At 46.3% G+C, this 21,325-nt stretch overlaps 1 protein-coding gene across 1 annotated transcript in view; it reads right to left on the bottom strand.

Annotated features, from left to right (window-relative positions):
* The window catches only part of MYO16 (myosin XVI), a 518,261-nt gene that overhangs the window by 78,052 nt on the left and 418,884 nt on the right, over positions 1–21,325 (bottom strand). Inside the window, exon 28 of the mRNA XM_055543007.1 lies at positions 20,067–20,169. Coding sequence (XP_055398982.1) covers positions 20,067–20,169 — 103 coding nt within the window. The remainder of the gene's footprint in view (positions 1–20,066; positions 20,170–21,325) is intronic.

The following is a 21,325-nucleotide window of genomic DNA, read 5'->3' as shown; positions in this document are numbered from 1 at the left end:
GCTTTTGCCCTAATAAGTATGTTTGCTGTATGTAAACAGTGTCACTAATGTTTGCAAATACCCATCCACTACAGTTGGGGTGGCTGCACCAGGCAGTCGAAAGAAAAACACTGGTCTTGACTCTTTATGGGAAGATACAACCATTCCCATGAATGAATTCCCAAGTTCCAGAGCTAAACTCTTATCTTTCCTCTTTTTCAATCCTTTTCTTTCCTCAGCTCACAGTAAGGAGGGCAATTCTGTGAAAAGGGAGAAAAACGAACAAACAAAAAGACCATAAACAAAACCTACTTAAAGCTGACACATGGAACTGTTTCATGTCAATGATTTTTTCCTACTACTCCATATATTATTATAAACCAAGTGTTTACACAAGGGCAACTGCAGAAGTGCAGCACAAAAGTAAAGCATCTCCACACAGTCGTCTCTGAGCAACAAGCTTCTCGAGGTCTGCCTGAACAGTAGCCATACCATGAGCATCCTTATCTAGGGTCTGAAAAACGGAGTTTAGGCGTGTTACCGAATCAGCTTCTACTGAAAGCTCTGGTGGTATACAAGTTGGCCCAAATATTCCACTATTGATGAAGACAGCTGCCAAAGAATGTTCTTAAAAACACATAACAATAAGCCACAGCCGTGCATTTTCACGATAATTTTCCAGTGTGTTGTGCTTATTTTCTCAGAATTCACAGCACTGGGGTAGGTGTGAGGACTGTCCTTCACAATGGAAATGCTCACAGTCTCTTCAGGGAAGCAGAAGTGAATCAGTGCAGAAGAGCCTGGGAAATACTAAGATGAAGGGGCTGTGGACGCTCAGAGGTGATGTCCTGTTAGATAAGAAAAAATATGGCCCAGGCAGACCTTGTGATACTGTTCATGGTCATCTCCTTAGCGCTGGAGACAAGCACCATGGAACACGTGCTCCCAAGCATGGGCTGTGAGCACTGACATGCTGACCCTTGAAGCCTGTGGCCAACCTCACAGGGACACAAGGCTGGCACAGGTCTAAACACCATTAGGTATCAGAGAGGCTGACACGTCAGACTGGTTATCAGACTGCAGAGCCCAAGGTGATGTTATGAAGCTTTTCACATGGAAGCTGAGTTGACTCCCAGACATACTTTGTCACTTTCCAGAGATCAAACCAGTCAATCCTAATGGAAATCAACCTGGAATATTCCTTGGAAGTACTGATGCTGAAGCTGAAGTTCCAATACTTTGGCTACCTGATGTGAAGAGCCAACCCGTTAGAAAAGACCCTGATGCTGGAAATGATTGAGGGCAGGAGGAGAAGGGGACGACAGAGGATGAGATGGTTGGATGGCATCACTGACTCCATGGACATGAGTTTGAGCAAACTCAGGGAGATAGTGAAGGACAGGGAAGCCTGGCATGCTGTAGTCCAATGGGGTTGCAAAGAGTCTGATATGACTTGGCAATTGAACAACAACAGTCTTTCCATCTAGCTCTCCGGTAGGCCAGTTTGCTGTGTTCATGAAACAGTTTTGCACGAGATTGAGACCTAAATCTTGCATTACGGCAGTTGGGCTAGCTCTTTGAATGGGCAGGGAAAGCCCTCTCCACTCTCCTGTTTCTGAGGCTCCTGGTTGACTAGATGTCCTCCTTCGTTTACTTTTCTTTTTGTTGGTTGAAGTACGAGGCAGGCACCTGAGTGGGTGGCCACAGAGAATTGGTCCTTTTCGCCCCATTGTATTGCCATTCTGTCTCCCCAGTTATTTTCCATAATTCATAGTGTTGTGTTTTTTTTTTTTTTTCTTTTTTTCTTCCCAACTGCTGACTTATTTTGGCAGTCAACAGGAAGAACAGTTGGTACTGTCTGTGAGCACCACGGAGCAAATCTGTGAGACAGGCACTCGGTGGGGGGGTGGGGGGCATGTCATCTTCTGTTCATTGTCGATTGTGGAATGTAACTCACTGTGGATGTGTGTGTGCTAAGTCGCTTCAGTCATGCCTGGCTCTTTCTGACCCCGTGGATTGTAACCTGCCAGGCTCCTCTGTCCATGGGATTCTCCAGGCAAAAATACTGGAGTGGGTTTCCATGCCCTCTTCCAGGGGATCTTCCAGACCCAGAGATCAAACCCATATCTCTTATTTCTCCTGCACTGGCAAGGACTTCCCTGGTGGCTCAGATGGTAAAGAATCTGCCTGTGATGCAGGAGACCTGGGTTTGATCCCTGGGTCAGGAAGATCCCCTGGAGAAGAGAATGGCTACCCATTCCAGTATTCTTGCCTGGAGAACTCCATGGACAGAGGAGCCTGGCAGGCAGGCTACAGTCCCTGGAGTCACAAAGACTTGGACATGACTAAGAAACTAATACTTTCGCTTTCTTTACCACTAGCGCCACCGGGGAAGCCCATGTGACTCACGATAGGAAACTAAATCCCCAAAGCAAAATCTATGCAGACTTGGATTCTGAAACAAAACTCCCAAAGCGTTATAGGTAGCGATGCTACACAGCAGGCAGCCTCAGTATGACCACTGCAGGGCGCTCGCCATGGGGTGAGCCCTCAGAGTGGAGATGCAAGGGCTGGAATATAGTTCTTCTCCCTTAATTTGGTGGAGACCATGGGTGGGAAGAGAGCTGGGTGGGATGGCGAAGATCTCTTCTAGTGATATTTCTAACAGCCACTCCAAAAATTCCAAGTAGGTGGATCTTGAGAACTTTGCTAGATTTGAGGATACAAAAAAAATTTCCAGGGATGATGGGAAAAGATGAAAGTGGAACAGGAACACTAGGCAAGGAGCAGAAAACAACAAACAGGCTTGAGTGGAGAGGCAGGAAGGAGGAGGCCACACCTGTCCCTGCTGACCACACTGGGAGGCACATTCCCGGGAAAGCATAGACACTGTCCTGTGAACACAGGGCATACACTGGGAAATTGAAGAGGAGGCCATCTAACTTTTTACCAATTATTCTGGAAAGTTATGAGGTTCCAGAAAGTCAGAAAGAGAAAAACAAGTATCATATATGAACACATATGTGTGGAATCTAGAAAAAATGGGACAGCTGAGTCTATTTGCAGGGCAAGAATAGAGACACAGATGTAGAGAGATGTGGAGGCCGGGTGGGGAAGGCGGGGTAGGGTGAACTGGGAGGCTGGGATTGACATATATGCACTTCCAGGTGTGAAACAGGTCATCATGGGAAGCTGCTGTATAGCACAGAGAGCTCAGCTCGGGGCTCTGTGATGACCTGGAGGGGTAGGATGGTGGGGTAGGGAGTCCCAAGAGGGAGTGGAAATATGTATGCATAACGCTGATTCAGTTCATTGTACAGCAGAAACTAACACGACATTGGAAGGCAACTATAGCCCAATTAAAAAAGCAAGAAAAGACTGGCTTGAGAATGGATTGTTGGGCATGGTTTTGGCAGGACACTATAATGGGATCAATGATTCAGGTTTGGAAGATTCCACAACTGCTGCTTGTCCATTGGCCGATTTCCATTTGTCCTGGACCCCGCCTCCAGGAGTGGATTTTTGATGCCTGTTTCTTCCCATCTGGTAGGGCTTGCATGACCTTCATCTGCTTTCCCAGAGTAGCCGATGAATGACCCTTAGATTCTCTCAGCATGCTGCAGTAGGTATTCACCACTGCACGTGGATATTTACATTTCCGGAAGAATGTAAAGAAATACTCCTGAACTTCACAAGCGGTAGGGTTGTGAGGAAGGTGACCGATTAGAAACAGAAGATGAGGAACTGTGAAGTCCTGGTAAAAGATGAGTCAGAGAAACAGATGATAATGTCTTCCAGGATGAAAAGAAGGTATGATGAACACCGAACACAAAGCCAGGACTGGAAGTCATTCAGCAAGTTGGAAATAAGACCTGGGACTCAGTAGGTGATAAGGATAAATGATGGAGGGACTAACTGAAAAAGACAGAAGACAGAAGGTTGGGCACGATGATGTAGCTATTTAGCTGATCCCTCTCTTCCTGGATAGCTCAGTTGGTAAAGAATCTGTCTGCAATGTAGGAGACCCCGGTTGGATTCCTGGGTCGGGAAGATCCCCTGGAGAAGGGAAAGGCTACCCACTCCAGTATTCTGGCCTGGAGAATTCCATGGGGTCGCAAAGAGTCGGACACAACCGATCGACTTTCACTTTCTCCTCTACCTTGGGCTTTCCAGGTGGCCCTAGTGTCTACCGTCCATGGAGTCTTGAGGAGTTGGACATGACTGAGTGACTTCACTTTCACGTTTCACTTTCATGCATTGGAGAAGGAAATGGCAACCCACTCCAGTGTTCTTGCCTGGAGAATCCCAGGGATGGGGGAGCCTGGTGCGCTGCCGTCTATGGGGTCTTACAGAGTGGGACACGACTGAAGCGACTTAGCAGCAGCAGTGGTAAAGAACCTGCCTGCCAATGCAGGTAGATGTAAGAGACGTGGGTTCCGTCTCTGAGTTAAGAAGGTCCCCTGAGGAGGGCAGGGCAGCCCACTCCAGTATTCTTGCCTGGAGAATCCCATGGACAGAAGAGTCTGGCAGGCTACAGTCCATGGGGTCGCAAGGGTTGGACACGACTGACCAACTAAACCACCACCACCACCATCCAATAGGCAGATTCATTCAGTCATTCTTTATTTTTATTGTTTAACCACATGACTTACCTATGGGTTGCTTATGTCTGGAGATGCTCATTGAAATTTTTGCCTTCTTATACTGTTCATGGAGTTCTCATGGCAAGAATATTGGAGTGGTTTGCCATTCCTTGCCTCCAGATTGAAGGCAAAAGAAGAGAGCAGTAGAGGATGAGACAGATGGATAGCATCACTGGCTCATCACCAACTCAATGGACCTGAACTTGGGGAAACTCCGGGATAGTGAGGGACAGGGACACCTGCCCATGGGGTCGCAAACGGACACCACTTAGTGACTGAACAACAGCTAAACTTGTTAGCATTTGCTTGGCTAAGCTGGCTGAGGCAGCTTTCCCCAAGAGGGCAAATTGAGAATAGGGCCACGGTTGTGATAAGCAGGACATTATGAACAGAACCACACAGTATAACTGAGAAAAAAAAAGAGCATCTTATTTGTTGACACCATGCTAGGATATGTGGCTTAGATGGTAAAGAATCCACCTGCAACGCAGGAGACTCGAGTTTAATCCCTGGGTCGGGCCTGGAGAAGGGAATGGCTACCCACTCCACTATTCTTGCCTGGAGAATCCCAAGGACAGAGCAGCCTGGCGGGCTGCATCCATGGGGTCGCAAAGAGTTGGACAGGACTGACAGAGTAACATTTTCACTTTCACTATGATAAGATATAAGAACTTAATGAAGCATTACTGTATGTACTAAACATGTAGTCATTTCAAAGAGATTGTAAAATAAAATATCCCAAATTTTATTCTTCAAAAATATGCAACAGATTCACCCCCAAAATGTTTCTTTCTCCTTAAAAATGAAATTAGCCATTTAGTAGTATTTCAGATTCCTTCTTCAGAAATTATTCTGAATAATACATTTCAGTCCTTAAGGCCTCAGCTCTCAATGATACCAAGGATTACTGTTGCTGTTTAGTCACTCAGTCATGTCCAACTCTTTTGTGACCGCATGGACTCTAGCCAGCCAGGCTCCTCTGTCCATGGGATTTCCCAGGGAAGAATACTGGAGGGGCTTGCCATTCCCTTCTCCAGGGGATCTTCTGACACAGGGATCCAACCTTTTTCTCCTACATTGCAGGTGAATTCTTTACGGCTGAGCTACCAAGGATCTATACTAAGGATTAGTAGGACATAAATCAAGGAATCTATCTTCATCAGGAAAACCCAGACAAGATCCCTGCGTTTTCAGGCATTTACCTTGTCTATTAATGACACCAACTAGGAGAAAAGTGTTGGTCATTTTGATTTCATTTGCATGCTGAATTCATACACATTTACTCTGAAATCAGTGCCTTGCTACACTATATCAAATCCAGTAAATTAAGATTCATCTGAATGAGACCAAATGTTGGGAGCACCTCCACTCTTGACTTTGGTTGCATTCTCTTCTAAAAAGCTGTTCTCACAACCAGAGAAAAGGAGAGCCTGACACGTTCTGCCACCCAGCCCTCCCCGTGTATACCCTGGAGGCAGCGTGTTCCTGAGATGAAAACCTTATTGTCATCCTGACTCCTGTAAAGTAAGCCATCTGTGAGTACAGTCATTGCTATTTTTATTAGAAAACTATTAGGTTTTGTTTTTCTTTCTTGAAGGGACAGATTTTAAAAGATGAAACAAAATTGTCATTGATGACTTTGAGAGTTTCAACAACTGATACAGTTTTTAGGGGTTTTTCAGGGATGCAGGCTACGGGAACAGAGACAAGGCTGGATGGGTGATTGCCATGCAGTGCAGGTGGCCTGGAGGCTGCGCTAGAGATGCTGAGGGCATCTGCGAGGTCCCTGCCCTGCTTCCCTGTCCTCATCCTCAACTCTGACTGTCACTTCCAACCAGAGAGGCAGACACGGAAGGCTGCCCTTCTTGGGAAGGGGAGAGGGTCCCACACTTCCTGCTTCTGTGGCCTCACCTTTTCAGGGGCGTCCTTCAACACTTCACCACCCTTTCTGCATCACTGGCCTCACCTTTTTAGGGACGTTCCCCCATCCGATCACCCCTTGCTGTTTGGAAGATCGTGGGCAAAACTACCTTCAGAAGAGCCATCTGTGAATTAGTCATCACTGTTTTTATCAGAAAACCATTAGGGCTTTTGTTTTTGTTTTCTGAAGTGACAGATTTTAAAAGATTAAACAGAATTGTCACTGATGACTTCAAACGTTTCAATTACTGATACAGTTTTGAATGTATCTTTCTAAACACCAGTCTCATTATGTTCTGTTGTGGTTCAGTCACCCAGTCATGTTCGACTCTTTGCGACCCCATGGACTGCAGCATACCAGGCCTCCCTGTCCCTCACCATCTCCTGAAGCTTCAAGTTCATGTCCATTGCATCTATGCTTAAAATTATTTAGTAGCAGGTCATGATTTCCAAGATCATGCTCAAACTCTCTTGAAATGTTTATTAGACTTTCTATAGTACAAGATCCTTTTCCAATGCAATTGAGTTTATTCTCAAATTATATCATCTTTCTTATTGTTTCTAAATAGGAACATTTTTCTCCTTCTGGCTTAACATATAACACTGTATTTTTCTTCATATATCTCTCTAAATCATCTGCTAGAATGGCTCCTATTCATCCTTCAAAACCCAGATGGCTTCATGAACTCTCAGTCTAGTGGGTACTTTATAATAATGAATTCATTAAAGTAATGTATCTATGTCACTAATGTACCTTGTAGATAATCTCTATCTTCTAATGTACCTTCTAGAGATATCTCTACAGTGGAAGGCCACTGAATTCCCATTTTTGTCATTATTGAAATACCTGTTGGAATGTTCAACTTGACTGTGAAATATTTGTGGGCTAGGATACTGTTGGAAAAATATAAAGGGCACAATTTACACATATTAGGTGAAGGAAAGCAGATGGCATGACAAAACGGAAAAAACAGAATTTCAAAGAAAATGATTTTAATGGATAGTAGCTACAATGTGAGCTAAGATTTTTAAAATTATTTATTTCAAATAATTGAATCTTAAAAAAAAATAAATCCATTTAAACTATGCGAATGCATTCATTTAAGGAAAAAATGTGTCTAATGCAGCTGGAGAAACAGATGTTCCATGTCATATTTCTGGCACCATCACATTCTGGTATAAGATAACTGTATCCAAAATCTAGGACTCCATCCTCTAATTCTTTACCTGCCCTTGGCTCACCTTGCCACTGCCTCCAGTCTATTAACACTCTAGAAACCTTTCCATGATTTTGTATTGCCTGTAAGCTAAAATGCATACTTCGGGGTTTGGCATTCAAACGCCCTCATAATATGATCTTTATTAATCTCTGATGGCCTAACACTTTTTACTCCTCTAAAAGAGATGTTATTGACTTGAGATTCTAACTCCCCACGCACTGAGGGCAGAAACCCACGGGAGCCTTGTGTCAAGGGCCCGCAGCAGCCGAGCAGCGTTCTTAGTGAATGATGTCACCGCTGTGGCCACTGTTTCGTTACGTGCCATCCCTGTATATCTGTGTCTGCGATTATTGGCAACTTTTTATTAATAGTTACCACAGATTAGATTTGACTGAGAAAGAGTTTACTGTGGGGGCTGATATTTTTGCTGCAAAATGCTGTACCCTTGTTATTATAGATAAAAAATTACTCTTTGAAATTTTTAATCTCCTTGGCTCTAAAAACACTAGCATTATTCAAATACATACTTCCCATATAAAGGCAAGATATATAAAATCATAGCTGGATTAAAAGTAGTCAACTTCTTTCACTGTAATGTTGGAATTTAAAGTGCCCTCCCAATGTCAACCTGTTCAGTTTTCAAAACAGCTTTATTGACAACAACAAGGACAACACACTGTCTTATGTGTTTTGATGTCTGTGCCTCTCTCCCATCAGATTTGTTCCTCTCCCTGCTGATCTGAGAATGTCACCGTGCTCCTGTAAAACAGTTCTTCTCCTTTTCACCATGCAAAGCACTTTCTGTACCTACCAGGTAATCTCTTCCAGACAGAAACAGTCCCCCATGAACGCCTACATTCCCACTTGCGTGCTATGAACAGACCTTCACACATTCCCGGCTATTTGTCATTTTCACATAGGACTTAGGTGCATTGCGTATTATATCTTTCCTGGTTTTCCTCTCTCACGTTTGTTCACCCACTTATCCTACCATCTGTCTTATCTGTCTCTTCACTCATCATTCATTCATCCTCCTATCCACCCCTCCCTCCCTCTTTACATCCAGCCCTCTATCCATCCCTCCCTCCATCACCCTGTTCATAAATCACACATTTGTCAAGGGCTTTCCTAGTACCAGGCCCTGTGCCAGGCTCTAGACCACAAGGATGAATGGAATATGTCTTATACTCTCAGGAAGCTCAGTGAAACAACCACTTAACTAAAAGCCATCTCCTCCAGGCTGAATTCACATATTTCCCCTATTTACTTCTTTTTAAAAAATTTTTTTCTTTTGGGGTAAGAAATGGATTTATTCAGGTTCAGAGAGAAGCACACTCCACAGACAGAGCGTGGGCCATTGCAGAGGGTGAGCGCAGCCCTGTTTACTTCTTTGGTCTGTTACATTTCTACAGAAGATCACTGTTTTATGAATTTATACTTATTATTAGTATTTCCATATTTTACATTTTCATGGTGGCTAATACAGATATCCTAAAGTTCAGTCTGGCTCTGATTGCACTTTAAAACATCACCAAAGGATACATTTGTGCGAAACATAAGTTCTTTTCTCGTTTTTATAAACAGACCGTTCTTGAATTTTAACTTTAACACAGAAAAGATAATTACAGCCACACACTCTAATAAGTACTGTATCTTCTGGTATTTGAAGAAGGTGGTTTGGCTTGAATTACATGTAATTACAGATTAAGAAAAATTAATTACTCTCACTCAGAATACTATGACCTGTATAGCAAGCAGTGATGAATAAAAACCACTATTTTGAGCTTATGAGTGAATTATGTACCACGTGACCCTATGTATTATTTCATTATGGAAATCATACCAATCTGGTCAAGAGTGCTCAAAACATATCTCTTCCTCCCAGAGCGACACTTTGTGAAAAGCAAACCAAAGTCAAACCCAAACAAGGTTGATTAGCTCCAAAAAAGTGCACTGGGTAAGTTAATGGATCCTCTCAGGGAGCACCTTTACTCTGTCTTTTTAACAAAAGGGCCTCAAGAATGTCAGTAACAGTTACGCTGCCCCGTGGAATGAGGTTACAAATGATTAACAGCAGCATAAACACGATCACAGCCGTTGTCCCCTCTGGGGTGTGGACACAAGCGCGAGAGCCCTGCCACCACCAGCATCTCCATGTTACTGCCCCCGTGTGCCCTGATGTTGGCCTTACTGCTAAAGACGCGCATCTTCATGCGCCTGTGTCCTCATCATCTGGTCTTATATTCTTCTTCGAGAGTATTTTAGTGTGTTAGTCACTCAGCCGTGTCCAACTCTTTGCAACTCCATAGACTGTAGCCTGCCAGGCTCCTCTGGCCATGGGATTCTCCAGGCAAGAATGCCATAGCGGGTTGTCATTCCCTTCTCCAGGGGATCTTCCTGACCCAGGGATTGAACATGGGTCTCCCGCATTGCTGGCAGGTTCTTTACTGTCTGAGCCACCAGGAAAGCCTTCTAAGATATTTTTAAAAGATTACCTAGCTTTCCTAGTTTTACAAATATTTCTTCTGTGGTTCATTCATATTTGCTTTGCAACTCACCTATGTTTATTTTGTGAACTGTCTTCTGCCTTCAATGGCTACAGGGCCAGGTCTTTTCCATCTTTTTTTTTAGTATAATTTTTACTGGAATTTAGTTGATTTACAGCATTGTGTTAGTTTCAGATGCACAGAAAAGTGAATCAGCTATACACACACATGGGGCTTCCCAGGTGGTGCTAGTGGCAAAGAACCCGCCTGCCAACGCAGGAGAGATCAGAGACTCAGGTTTGATCCCTGGGTTGGGAAGATTCCCTGGAGGAGGGCATGGCAACCCACTCCAGTATTCTTGCCTGGAGAATCCCATGGACTGAGGAGCCTGGCGGGCTACAGTCCACAGGGTCGCAAAAGGTCAGACACGACTGAAGTGACTTAGTGCATAAACACACACACACACATATGCCCACTCTTTAGATCTTTTTCCCATATAGGTCATTCCAGAGTATTGAGTCCCCCGTGCTATGCCTTATTACTTATCTATTTATATACAGTAATGTGTATATATCAATCCCAATCTCCCGATTTATCCCTTCCCCTCCACTTCCACCCTGGTCACCCGAAGTTTGCTTTCTACATCTGTGATGCTATTTCTGTTTTGTAAAGAAGTTCATTTGCACCATTTTTCTTTTAGGTTTCCCATGTAAGCAATATCATATGGTCTTTTCCGTCTTTGAGAGCTCCACTCTTATTCTGTGCAGCAAATTCACACTTGGACATAAGAGCATGAGCGCATTCCTGACGTAAACTGATGTGCTGGTTTTAAAAGAGTGTTCACTCTTTGAGTCAATAAAAGGTCACGTGCTTGTTGACTGAAGGTCCCTGTGAGGGCCTATCCGTTCCCTCCTCAGCCGCCCTCTGTGTCCATTGCCCTGCTCCGTCTCATGTGGGTTACTACCTAAGGCTTGTTGCCTCGCTCCCCAGACCTAGATTTGCTTTCCAGTGATGTTTTTCTCCTTCTTCTCATGTTTGAAGCCTGAATTGGATCACGGTGACACTCTCCTTAAAGCTCAATGGCTTCACACTGAACTTGAAGTAGGACGCTGAGCTTTGCTCCCATAAGTCCCTAGGGCTCTGGACCCCATGTCCTTCTAAGCATCCATTCTAAAGGGCGATTCTGCCCCAGAGAGTGACACTCGTTCATAATGGGCAAAACCCCTTAGCTATGACAAGGTGGTGGTATACAACAGGTGCTTAATAAGGGCCTGCTGAAGGACTACCTCATTCCAGGTGGCGCAGTGGGAAAGAATCTGCCTGCCAATGCAGGAGATGCAAGAGACCCAAGTTTGATCCCTGGCTAGGGAAGATGCCCTGGAGGAGGAAATGGCAACCCAGTCCAGTACTCTTGCCTGAAGAATCCCATGGACAGAGGAGCCTGGCGGGCTCCAATGCATGGGGTCGCACAGAGTTGGACAAGACTGAGCACGCACACAGCACACGGCGGACTGATGGAGAAAAGACGGACCTGGGGCGGGCGTAGGCACAACCCCCGCTCTCCCAGCAGCAGGAAGCCGGAGCTTGGCCGACCCGGGAAGGCGAGCCTCGAGGGGCTGCAAAACCCCTTAACAGCGGAGGGACTCTGTACCCCCTGCCGCAGTCCTAGTGCCTCATCCATTGTCCTTCCTGGGGAGCGGGATTGACAGGCGAAGAGCAGAGGCTGAGAAACATGGCCTCAGAGGGGGGCGCTTTCCCCCTCACGGCTGGGGCTTGGGGCTCTTCTCGGGGGCCCCCCCCCCGGCAGCACGCCCGCCCCACGCGCTACTTCCGGCCCAGCCCTTGCCTTGCCGCGCGCTACTTCCGGTCAAGCCCGTGCCTCGCCAGCCTTCGCGTTTCAGCCTGGACTCTGTGGCTGTGGGTGTGCCCTTCAGGTCCCCGCCTACCTGACCCCGGGCCCCCCGGATTTTCCCCCAGCGAGGGCTTGCAGGACCCTAACCGGTAGCTGTGTGTGGGTTTTCTGCTCACGGTCCACTTCCCCGTTCCCCTCGTGAGGGGCCAGGCCGTTCCTCCCCGAGATGGCGGCACCCCTGCCTGCGTGACCGCGGGACACACACAAAGTGCGGCCAGCAATGGGGCCGCCTCGCTCCCCCAGCAGACCTGGAGTCAGAGGAGAGGGGGCTGATTCCTAAGACGGGAAAGGCCGGGCTCGCAGCGGGCATCGCCGCTCTCGCTCAGCAGTGTCGAGTGCCGGACACTACCACCCTGAGCTTTCTGCCTAAAGAGGCCGAGAGGGAAAACGCAGAATCGCTTTAAACGAGAGACGAGCACACGGAGCGGCAAGACTCGACTGCGCGTGCTTCCATTTTCAAAGGGAGCTTGGGGTGAGGAGGAGATTCGTTCATTCAGCCCTTCAGCAAACACAAGCTGAGTGTCTGTGCTCACCAGACCCCTGGGGGTGTGATTGTGAAACACACACAACACACACGTGTGTGTGAAAATATATAAGAAAAAAAAAGAGACGTAATATCCGTCCTCAGAGTACAAAGGGATACACACTGACCAAGAATCAAACATCTATAATGTTATTTTTAAAAACCGAGTGAATACACACCAAGCATCCGGGGTAATCTATAGGTAGGTCAGTTAGTGATGGGTGTGATCTATATTGTCTTCTTTAACTTTCTCTATGTGTCAGATTTCTTACAAAGATCGAACCCTTTGTAACAAAATCACAATCACATATATGTGTATATGAATGTGTTTAGAACCTGAGAAAAATGGAAATAAATATATGTGCACATATACAGTAATTCCCAGTCATAATGCACACAGTACTAAGAGATACTCTTAGATACCTATTTTTTATTATGCTCAACAGTAATAATGCCTGAGAAAGAGGAAGAACATGAGAGAAAGAGTCGTTTTATAGGCTATTTTCTAGCTTGTACTTGTGGTTGATTTACGAAGTGCTCCTCCAGTAATAAAACAAAGGCTATAAACCATTAATTTATTGTACTAATAAGAGCCAAGGGCCCTAATACAATTGTCTCGTCTTCAAAGATGTAAAGAAAGTGGAGCATGTTTAAAACTTGAACAATTTCTTGCTCTTACTTTTATTATCTTTTCTCTACTGGACTATTTTAGATTAATGAAATAATAAATCCTTCATCCAACTGATTTTATTTAATGTTATGGTAAAATGTTAATCTTGCAATTCTCAGTACTGTCAGAGTGAATCCTTGCGAGGCCATATATTTCAGAAAGACACGCAGTGGAAACTAGGCCATGCCTTACGAGAGAGGGTGTGGAGGATGAAGCCTGCCTCAGAGGAAGGGGATGCAGAAAACAAGGACTTCGATTGCTCCGGTAGCGAATAAGCACAAACAGGGCGAGCAGACGTCATTGAGTCTGGGGTTCGCTTTCTGCTAGTTCTTTCAGAGTCTCTTTTTTCTTCCTTAAAGAAAGAAAATTTCTTCCTACATTTAAAAAAATTTTTACTGGAGTTTAGTTGCTTTAAAATGTTGCATCAGCTTCTGCTTTACAGCAATGTGACTCTACTGTGCATATACATATATCCCCTCTTTTTTTGGATTTTCTCCCCATTTAGGTCGCCACGGAGCACCGAGGAGAGTCCCCTGCGGTACACAGTAGGTTCTCATTAGTCATCTGTTTTATACATTGCTGTTGTTTAGTCCCTCAGTCGTGTCTGACTCTCTGAGCCCACAGACTGTAGCCCACCAGGCTCCTCTGTCCATGGGATTCTCCGGGCAAGAATACTGGAGTGGGTTGCCAGGCCCACCTCCAGGGGATCCTCCCGACCCAGGGATCAAATCTGGGTCTTCCGCATTGCAGGCAGATTCTTTACTTCCCGTCTGTGGCACCTTGAGCAAGTCATTGGGAGCCCTCTTGCATCTGACTCCCCATCCTCACAATGTTAGGGAAAGCAGGAAGTCTCCCTGAGGTTATCATCTCAGCTTCTCTTTCCACGATGTCCTGTGACAGATGCGCACGGAACACCTTTGCTCGTCCACGGGGCTCCCCTCACCCCAGAGTCCCAGAACTGTCTGGAAGGACAGTAAAAGCCATCCCTGTGGAAGCCTTGCTAAGCAGGGGGCTGCCCGGTGCCCCTGAACAGAGAGATCCATTTCTCTCTTCATCACCCTCCAGATGGCTTGAAAATGAATATAGCATTCAAAGAACTACACAGAAGACAGCATCCCCTACCCAGTTGATTCATATAAAATGTGTGAAAATCAGACGATACCACTTATTTTTCCACTTAGACTTAGTTTCAGAAGTTTCCCCCTTGACGGAAGTGACAGCATGGCTAATGCAGGCCCGCCCGTCGCTGGTGTATGGCTGTGAAAATCGGGCAGAAAGGGTTCGATAAATGAACACAGACTGGAGGGATGATTTTTAAAGGTAACTTTTAAAGTGGGACCGAATTAAAAATACATATATTTAAATAAATGAAATACCTGAATAATTTTTAAAAATACTAGATAGTAGAAAGTTAATAACTAGTAGCTTCATTTAACTTATTTTCAAAACGGGTTTTTTTTTCCCCTCACAAAAGAAGCAATCCACAGACCTTTTGTTTCATGAAGAAAAATACCTCTGGTGAGACACAAAACCGTCCTGGAATTCAGTCCTGTAGAGTCTATTCGAATTGTTTCAGGAAACTTCAATTGCTTTTTGAGCAACTTACTTAAATTCTGCTTTGAAATAAGGATAAAGCTCGTCCAGCGTGTTTTTAAAATTTGTCATTTCATGCACATGAACAGGAAACCGCCAAGCACTGATGCCTTTCTAGCCTCACAGTTTTCCTTCACTTCCCATCAAGTTAAAACTGCCTTCTATTCAGGCAGTGATGCTGCTAATGTACAGGAAGCAATGGCAGGACTGAGTCTGCCCAAACTTGTGGTGACCAGCTCAAATGCTGTGAAGATTCCTTGGAGAAGTAAGGGCCGGTGGCGTGAACTATCCAACAGGCTAATCGCTCTTTCAGAAACAAAAGTGCTTTAGAAAAAGCACTGTCTGTGTGACTTACAATTCTTTCATACATGCTTAAAATAATTAAATTGGCCCCATGCAGTATTCCACTTAAGCTGTATTTAGGTAGTGATTACAAATTCTAAACATCATCTTTAATTACAGAAGTAATCCACGAATTCATTTCACCTTCTAAATATAGACATACACTAAAATTCCATTTGACTCTCATCTCGAAACCATCCTTCAAATACCAGAGCTCTTAGGTTTCTGTGAATTGTTCCAGATTTGAAAGGTTCATATATGTCTGTGTATGTGAGTGAGTGCTTAGCCTCTAAGTCGTGTCTGCTCTTTGCGACTCTGGACTGTAGCCTGCCAGGCTCCTCTGTCTACGGGATTCTCCAGGCTAGAATACTGGAGTGGGTTGCCATGCCCTCCTCCAGGGGATCTTCCCAACCCAGGGATCGAACCCAAGTCTCTTACATCTCCTGCACTGGCAGGCGGTTCTTTACCACCGTGCCACTTGAGAAGCCCACGTCTGCATATATAGAGTCGTTTGGTGGTTTCTTATCGATAAAGACTCATTGACTGGCCAGGCAAGTCTGCACCAAGCACCTGCCTGTGAGACGCCCTTGCTGGAGACACGCAGTCCACAGGGCAGACACGGCCTCTGCAACGCGCTTACTCCACTGGTGGGGGACAGACAGGCAGCGGCTCGGTAGAAGACGGGCTGCGTGACCCCAGGAACGGGGACAAGGCCTGGCCACCCGCCTGCTGGGGTGCTGCCACCTGGTTCAGCAGGACGGGTCTCCGCCTGCCTCTGCCCACGGGATCAAGGCGAGGTGAGCACTCCCAGGGTGGCACCTGGACCGTGGATGCCGGCCAGCCCTGCGCATCCCTTGCCTGGAGCAGCCAGGTCTCCACTCTCAGACTAGAACAGACATTACACATGGGACAGCACCAAACATTTCCTCCCTTGAGCCCAGTTCCTCCGCTTCTCCCTTTTCTCCTTCTCCTCCTTTTTCCTTAAGTCAGGACCCAGCCTCCCAAAGCCGTGGCTGTAGAAGGGTCAGGGGGCTGACGCTCACTTAAGAAAGATTCCAATCAGAACTGGCAGCAACGGCAAAGCAGCCAGCGTGTTTTATCTCCATCTACCGGGTGCATGAGAAACGGGAAAAAAAGACACTAACCACGGGAAGCAATCTGCTAGGCTCATCAAGGAACCTCCCAGTGCCTCTGATCAAAGCCCTGGTCTGGAAGCATAATCTGTGCCTTTCAAGTTCTGTCGTCCGAGTAAAGGGACTTTCAGTGGCTACATTAAAAGATACAGATCGGAGCGAGTGCAGCGGAAAGAACCCGCCACCGAAGAGCCCGGTCTGGTCCCGGCAAAGGGCCTTCCGGCCCAGACGAAATATTCACCCCACCTTGCATTTTGATCAGGAATCCGATCTCTACAGCGACTTCCTCATGTCTGCAGTGAGGTTATTCCTGTTCCCTGCCTCCTTTCTTTCTTCTGCATGGCATTGTTAGCTATCAGGGTTAACTTGGATAAAGCAAAGCAAAATAATAAAAACACCCTTGGAGTTGTTGTAACAGACTTCCAGGATAAGAGGAATCATTACTGGTGAGACTTCAGAAATTCCAAGGCCTCGAATACTGACTCAAAACCCACGGCTACGTGAACAGTAAACAGCACCCGCGGATCACTAAACAAACGCACAGCACTGAAGGGAAGACGACTCTCTCTCCTCGTGTGTGACAGAAGCAGACCCCAGGGTTCAGTAGCGCATACGGAATTGCTCTAATGTGCAAAAGAACAGGAGCGATGGAGCTAAAGCCCCCGTGCTGATGCTGTGAAGGTTTCCTGCATGGGTTGTGATGGCTGTCGGGGAGAGAGGAAGTGATCTCATAGGATCCTCAAGACCCACGGGAGCCACGAGAAAAGACCGGCTTTTCAGTTCAGAGAATAGAATTTCTCGCTAACACTCCGCACCAGATTCACGTAGCCAAGAACGACTCCAGTCTCTTCCTGTTCGAGCATCACTTCTAAGTGCAATGGAGGAGAATAGCCATCAGTTTCATGCTAACCACTTGGAGCCAGAGGACGCATAAAGGCTGCTTCATGGAAAATATGTTGGCCTCTTAGCAATCTGAGGACCATGGTGCCTGAACAAAACCGCCCATTAGGACCTGCTGCTGCTTCAAACATTTCTTATTTAATCCTCGTCCTTGTTAATCTCCCACAAAAGACTGGTAACAACTCTGCCTGTAACTTTCAACACATTTCAAACAAACGCTTTACTTCTGAAACTGAGGGGTCTGGCTTTCTAGGTAAGAAGTTTTTTTTGTTTTGTTTTGTTTTTTTTTCCCAATCATTTGCCTTCTGACTAGTACAAGAGTGAAATAGGAATACACTTTATTTCTCTAGAGTCAATAATTTGTCTTATAGCATAGAGAATATGAAAGGTTACATCTTAGAGAAGCTGAAGAAAGCCACCTTTCCTAACTATTCAAGATGGAACGCATAAACAAATACGATCTGCAAATGAATACGTTTCTTCTTTTCTTTGGCCTCCTTTAGGGAGACAAAAAAAAAAAAAGCCAAGGAAAATAAATTAGTGTAATGAAATGGGAACTCTTCCCCGTGTTTTATTTTGATGTACTTTTTCAAAGGCCCAGTGTATGTGTGGTTCAGTGTCACACCATACCCAGCGGCAAAGTCGAAAGTGTCCTAGCACACGTGGGGGAAGGGACAGCTGCCTGGCTGCCCTGGGTTGTCCCCTGGGCCCCCTCCCTCCTCGTTTGACCCCAGACTCCAATCAGGTGTCTTGGAGGACCGAAGGCTGGTCAGGTGTTATGGTTCCTGCCAGTCCCTCTCTCAGTGGAAGAATCTTCCCAGATGCCTCAACAACTCAACATTCTTTCTCAACAGTAATAAAGTACATCATTCTTATCTATGTTTGTTAAAGAGCAAAATGCAACAAAATGCAACAGGAAACTCTTTGTGTTCTGTATTCACTTCTGTTCAGTTGTTGTTCAGTTGCTCAGTCGTGTCTGACTCTCTGCGACCCCATGGACTGCAGCATGCCAGGCCTCCCTGTCCATCACCAATTCCTGGAGTTTACTCCAAAACTCATGTCTGTTGAGTCAGTGATGCCATCCAACCATCCTGTCCTCTGTCGCCCCCTTCTCCTCCTGCCCTCAGACACTGGCTTAAAGTTCTGAGAGTGAGTCAGCACGCCAGCCCCACGTCTGATGCCGCTGAGTCCTGCGTGGCTCGCTGACTTCACTCTCTGTTAGCAACTCCTCCTTCCTCCTCCTTTTTTATCCTGTCTTTTGGCACGGATGTGCATCTGTGCCTACTACAGGCTGTGTGCGCGTCCTCCTTCAGACCGCTATTTAAAGTTCAACTCCGTTATTAGTTAAAAAAGGGAAAGAACAGGAGAAAGGATAATAAAGAAAGTGCCTGGGTGGCACCGACAATTAAACCGTTACTCATCCCTGCTAAAATGCTAGGTTCCTGGTTCTTCATCACAGACGGGTGAGGATGCTGGTGTCAACCCAGGGCTCAACACCTGCCTTTCCCACCCTGTCTTCCCCTTTCAGACACCCCAGCAAGTCTGCACCTCCTCTTCGTGTCGTTTCTGCACTAAAGCACCCTTTTTTGGCCTCATCCACCATCATATATTTTCCCTCGGAGGCACTCGATCTCCCTATCATTTTTAAAAGATGGGACTTATGTCTGCTTTCCCATAATTGTTCTGTTTTGCCGAAACTGCTGCTGCTGCTGCTGCTAAGTCGCTTCAGTTGTGTCCGACTCTGTGTGACCCCATAGACGGCAGCCCACCAGGCTCCTCTGTCCCTGGGATTCTCCAAGCAAGAACCCTGGAGTGGGTTGCCATTTCCTTCTCCAATGCATGAAAGCGAAAAGTGAAAGTCAAGTTGCTCAGTCATGTCTGACTTTTAGCGACCCCATGGACTGCAGCCTACCGGGCTCCTCCGCCCATGGGATTTTCCAGGCAAGAGTACTGGAGTGGGGTGCCACTGCCTTCTCCGTTTGCTGAAACTACTGGCTACCAAACTCTCTGCCTCCTGTGCAGGTTCCAATGTTTTATAGCTAGAAACTTGCAGGAGTTCCTGGTGTCAAGGACCCCGATTCCCATCATTGCTCAGTTCTGTTTCTCAGTTCTTTTACATCTCACGTTCCTCTTCCTGGCACTACTCACGGCAGTCTTCTGAGTTGCTTCAGGGATTAAACAAAATCCAGGCTCCGCCGCTGGGTTTCTGAAGAGCACATCCCTGCTCTCCGTCTCCTGCTCCTTCCTCCTCTGGAAGCATGGCTACCACCCCAGGGAACCCTGGGCTCTGTCAACCACCCCTGTTTTGGTTCCTCTGACTTCTCCCCTTTTAGACACTCCAGAAGGCTCTGCTGCCTATGTTGGGGTCTGAGATGCAGGCAAACTCCATCCTGAACTCTTCCCTGAGTCATGAACATTGGCTCCGGGCTTCCTTCGTCCTGTGTTTGCTGATGAAATTGGTGAATCAGGGCTGCTGTGTGTTCACGGACTACGCTTGGCATCTCTCTTTGCCAAACACATCACAGCACTTTGGTTTTGCTGGTGAGTCTCAGGCAGCGGCAACCCACTCTAATATTCTTGCCTGGAGCATCCCATGGGCAGAGGAGCCTGATGGGCTACAGTCCACGGGGTCGGACACAACTGAAGCGGCTGAGCGCACACACACACTTGGGCGGCTCCCGCAATGACTCAGCTCACCTACTGGCAACCCTGACCTGCTCTGGTAGGAGCTTGGGGGTCACCCACCTGCCACCCTGGTAACGGGCAGTGCTTCAGGGCCAGCCGGCACCTCTCCTCGGCGGGCAGTGTCCTCTCGTTGCTGGGGAGGGTCTCGGCCAAGGGCCTGTACCTGCAAAAAGCAGCGGGGACAGGAAAGCCATGAGTGAACTGGTCAAGCAAACGACTTTTTTCAGCAGCGTTGCCTTTGTTACCCAGTTTTTAAATCCTTCCCCTTTCTTACTTTGTCCTCTGTGCCCTCACACCTCTGTGTGTCGTGAATTTCGCCCTGGATCACTTGGAACGGCCCTTGTCCTTTACATGGATGTGATTTTAAAAGGAACCAAATATACTTCTCAGTCCTCTAATGTACCTTTAATATTACCAGGAGAGATGCAAACCATTTATCAAAAGCACGTTCCAAGAGAAAGAATACGAATTTATTAGTTCTCATTTAGATTTTTAGAATACTCAAAATACACCCTTTAAGATTTTCCAGCATTCTTTATCAATGTTTGAGACTGAATCTAGATGAAGTTAGAATCTATAATAAAGGCAGACCAAAGCACCCAGAAGTCTTATTTAAGTGAGAGGTAGAGAAGTGCCCTCCCCATAGAGTAGAGATTGAGTGCTTTAAATCTTCTAGAGAGACCCTTTATTTTTGGAAAATTCTTCCAAATAATTAAATTTCACTCTCTGGTTGAAATTCATGGCTATATAAAGTTTTCCTCTGGGTTTCTTAAAAAAAAAAAAATGTCTTTAAAGATTATATGACCCATTAAAAAAAAAAAAAAGGTGCAAAGGCATTTAACCTGACATGCAAGCAACACAGCATTAGGAGAAAGGGGAGGGGAGGGGCAGGGAGGGTGAGCACAGGAGGAAGGAGAGAAACACAGGGGCTGCATCTGGGGCGTTTATAGTCCTCACATTGGGCCACCCTGGGAACTTACTGCCGATCGGTAAGTCACTGCAATTCTGTCAGTTTCTGTGGAACATCTTAGCTTTCCATCTAGAGTTTGTTGCAGCAAATCTGGCATCTTCTAAAATGTGCTCTGCTTCCTGAGGGAAGCAGTGAATTCCCTGCACCCTTGGCTGTCCACCCTCCCCACCCGAACACTGACAGGGCTGGACGTGTCCCGCTGGCGGTCATGTGGGCATGCTCGGTCACCCAGTCGTGTCTGATGCTTCGCTACCCCGTGGACTGTAGCCCACCAGGCTCCTCTATGGATTCTCCAGGTAAGGATACTGGAGTGGGTGGCCATGCCCTCCTCCAGGGGATCTTCCTGCCC

This window comes from Bubalus kerabau, chromosome 12 (assembly GCF_029407905.1).
Source record: "Bubalus kerabau isolate K-KA32 ecotype Philippines breed swamp buffalo chromosome 12, PCC_UOA_SB_1v2, whole genome shotgun sequence".
Taxonomy (NCBI): domain Eukaryota; kingdom Metazoa; phylum Chordata; class Mammalia; order Artiodactyla; family Bovidae; genus Bubalus; species Bubalus kerabau.
The sequence above is the reverse complement of the archived record's forward strand: the minus strand, read 5'-3'. Positions and strand labels throughout refer to the sequence as shown.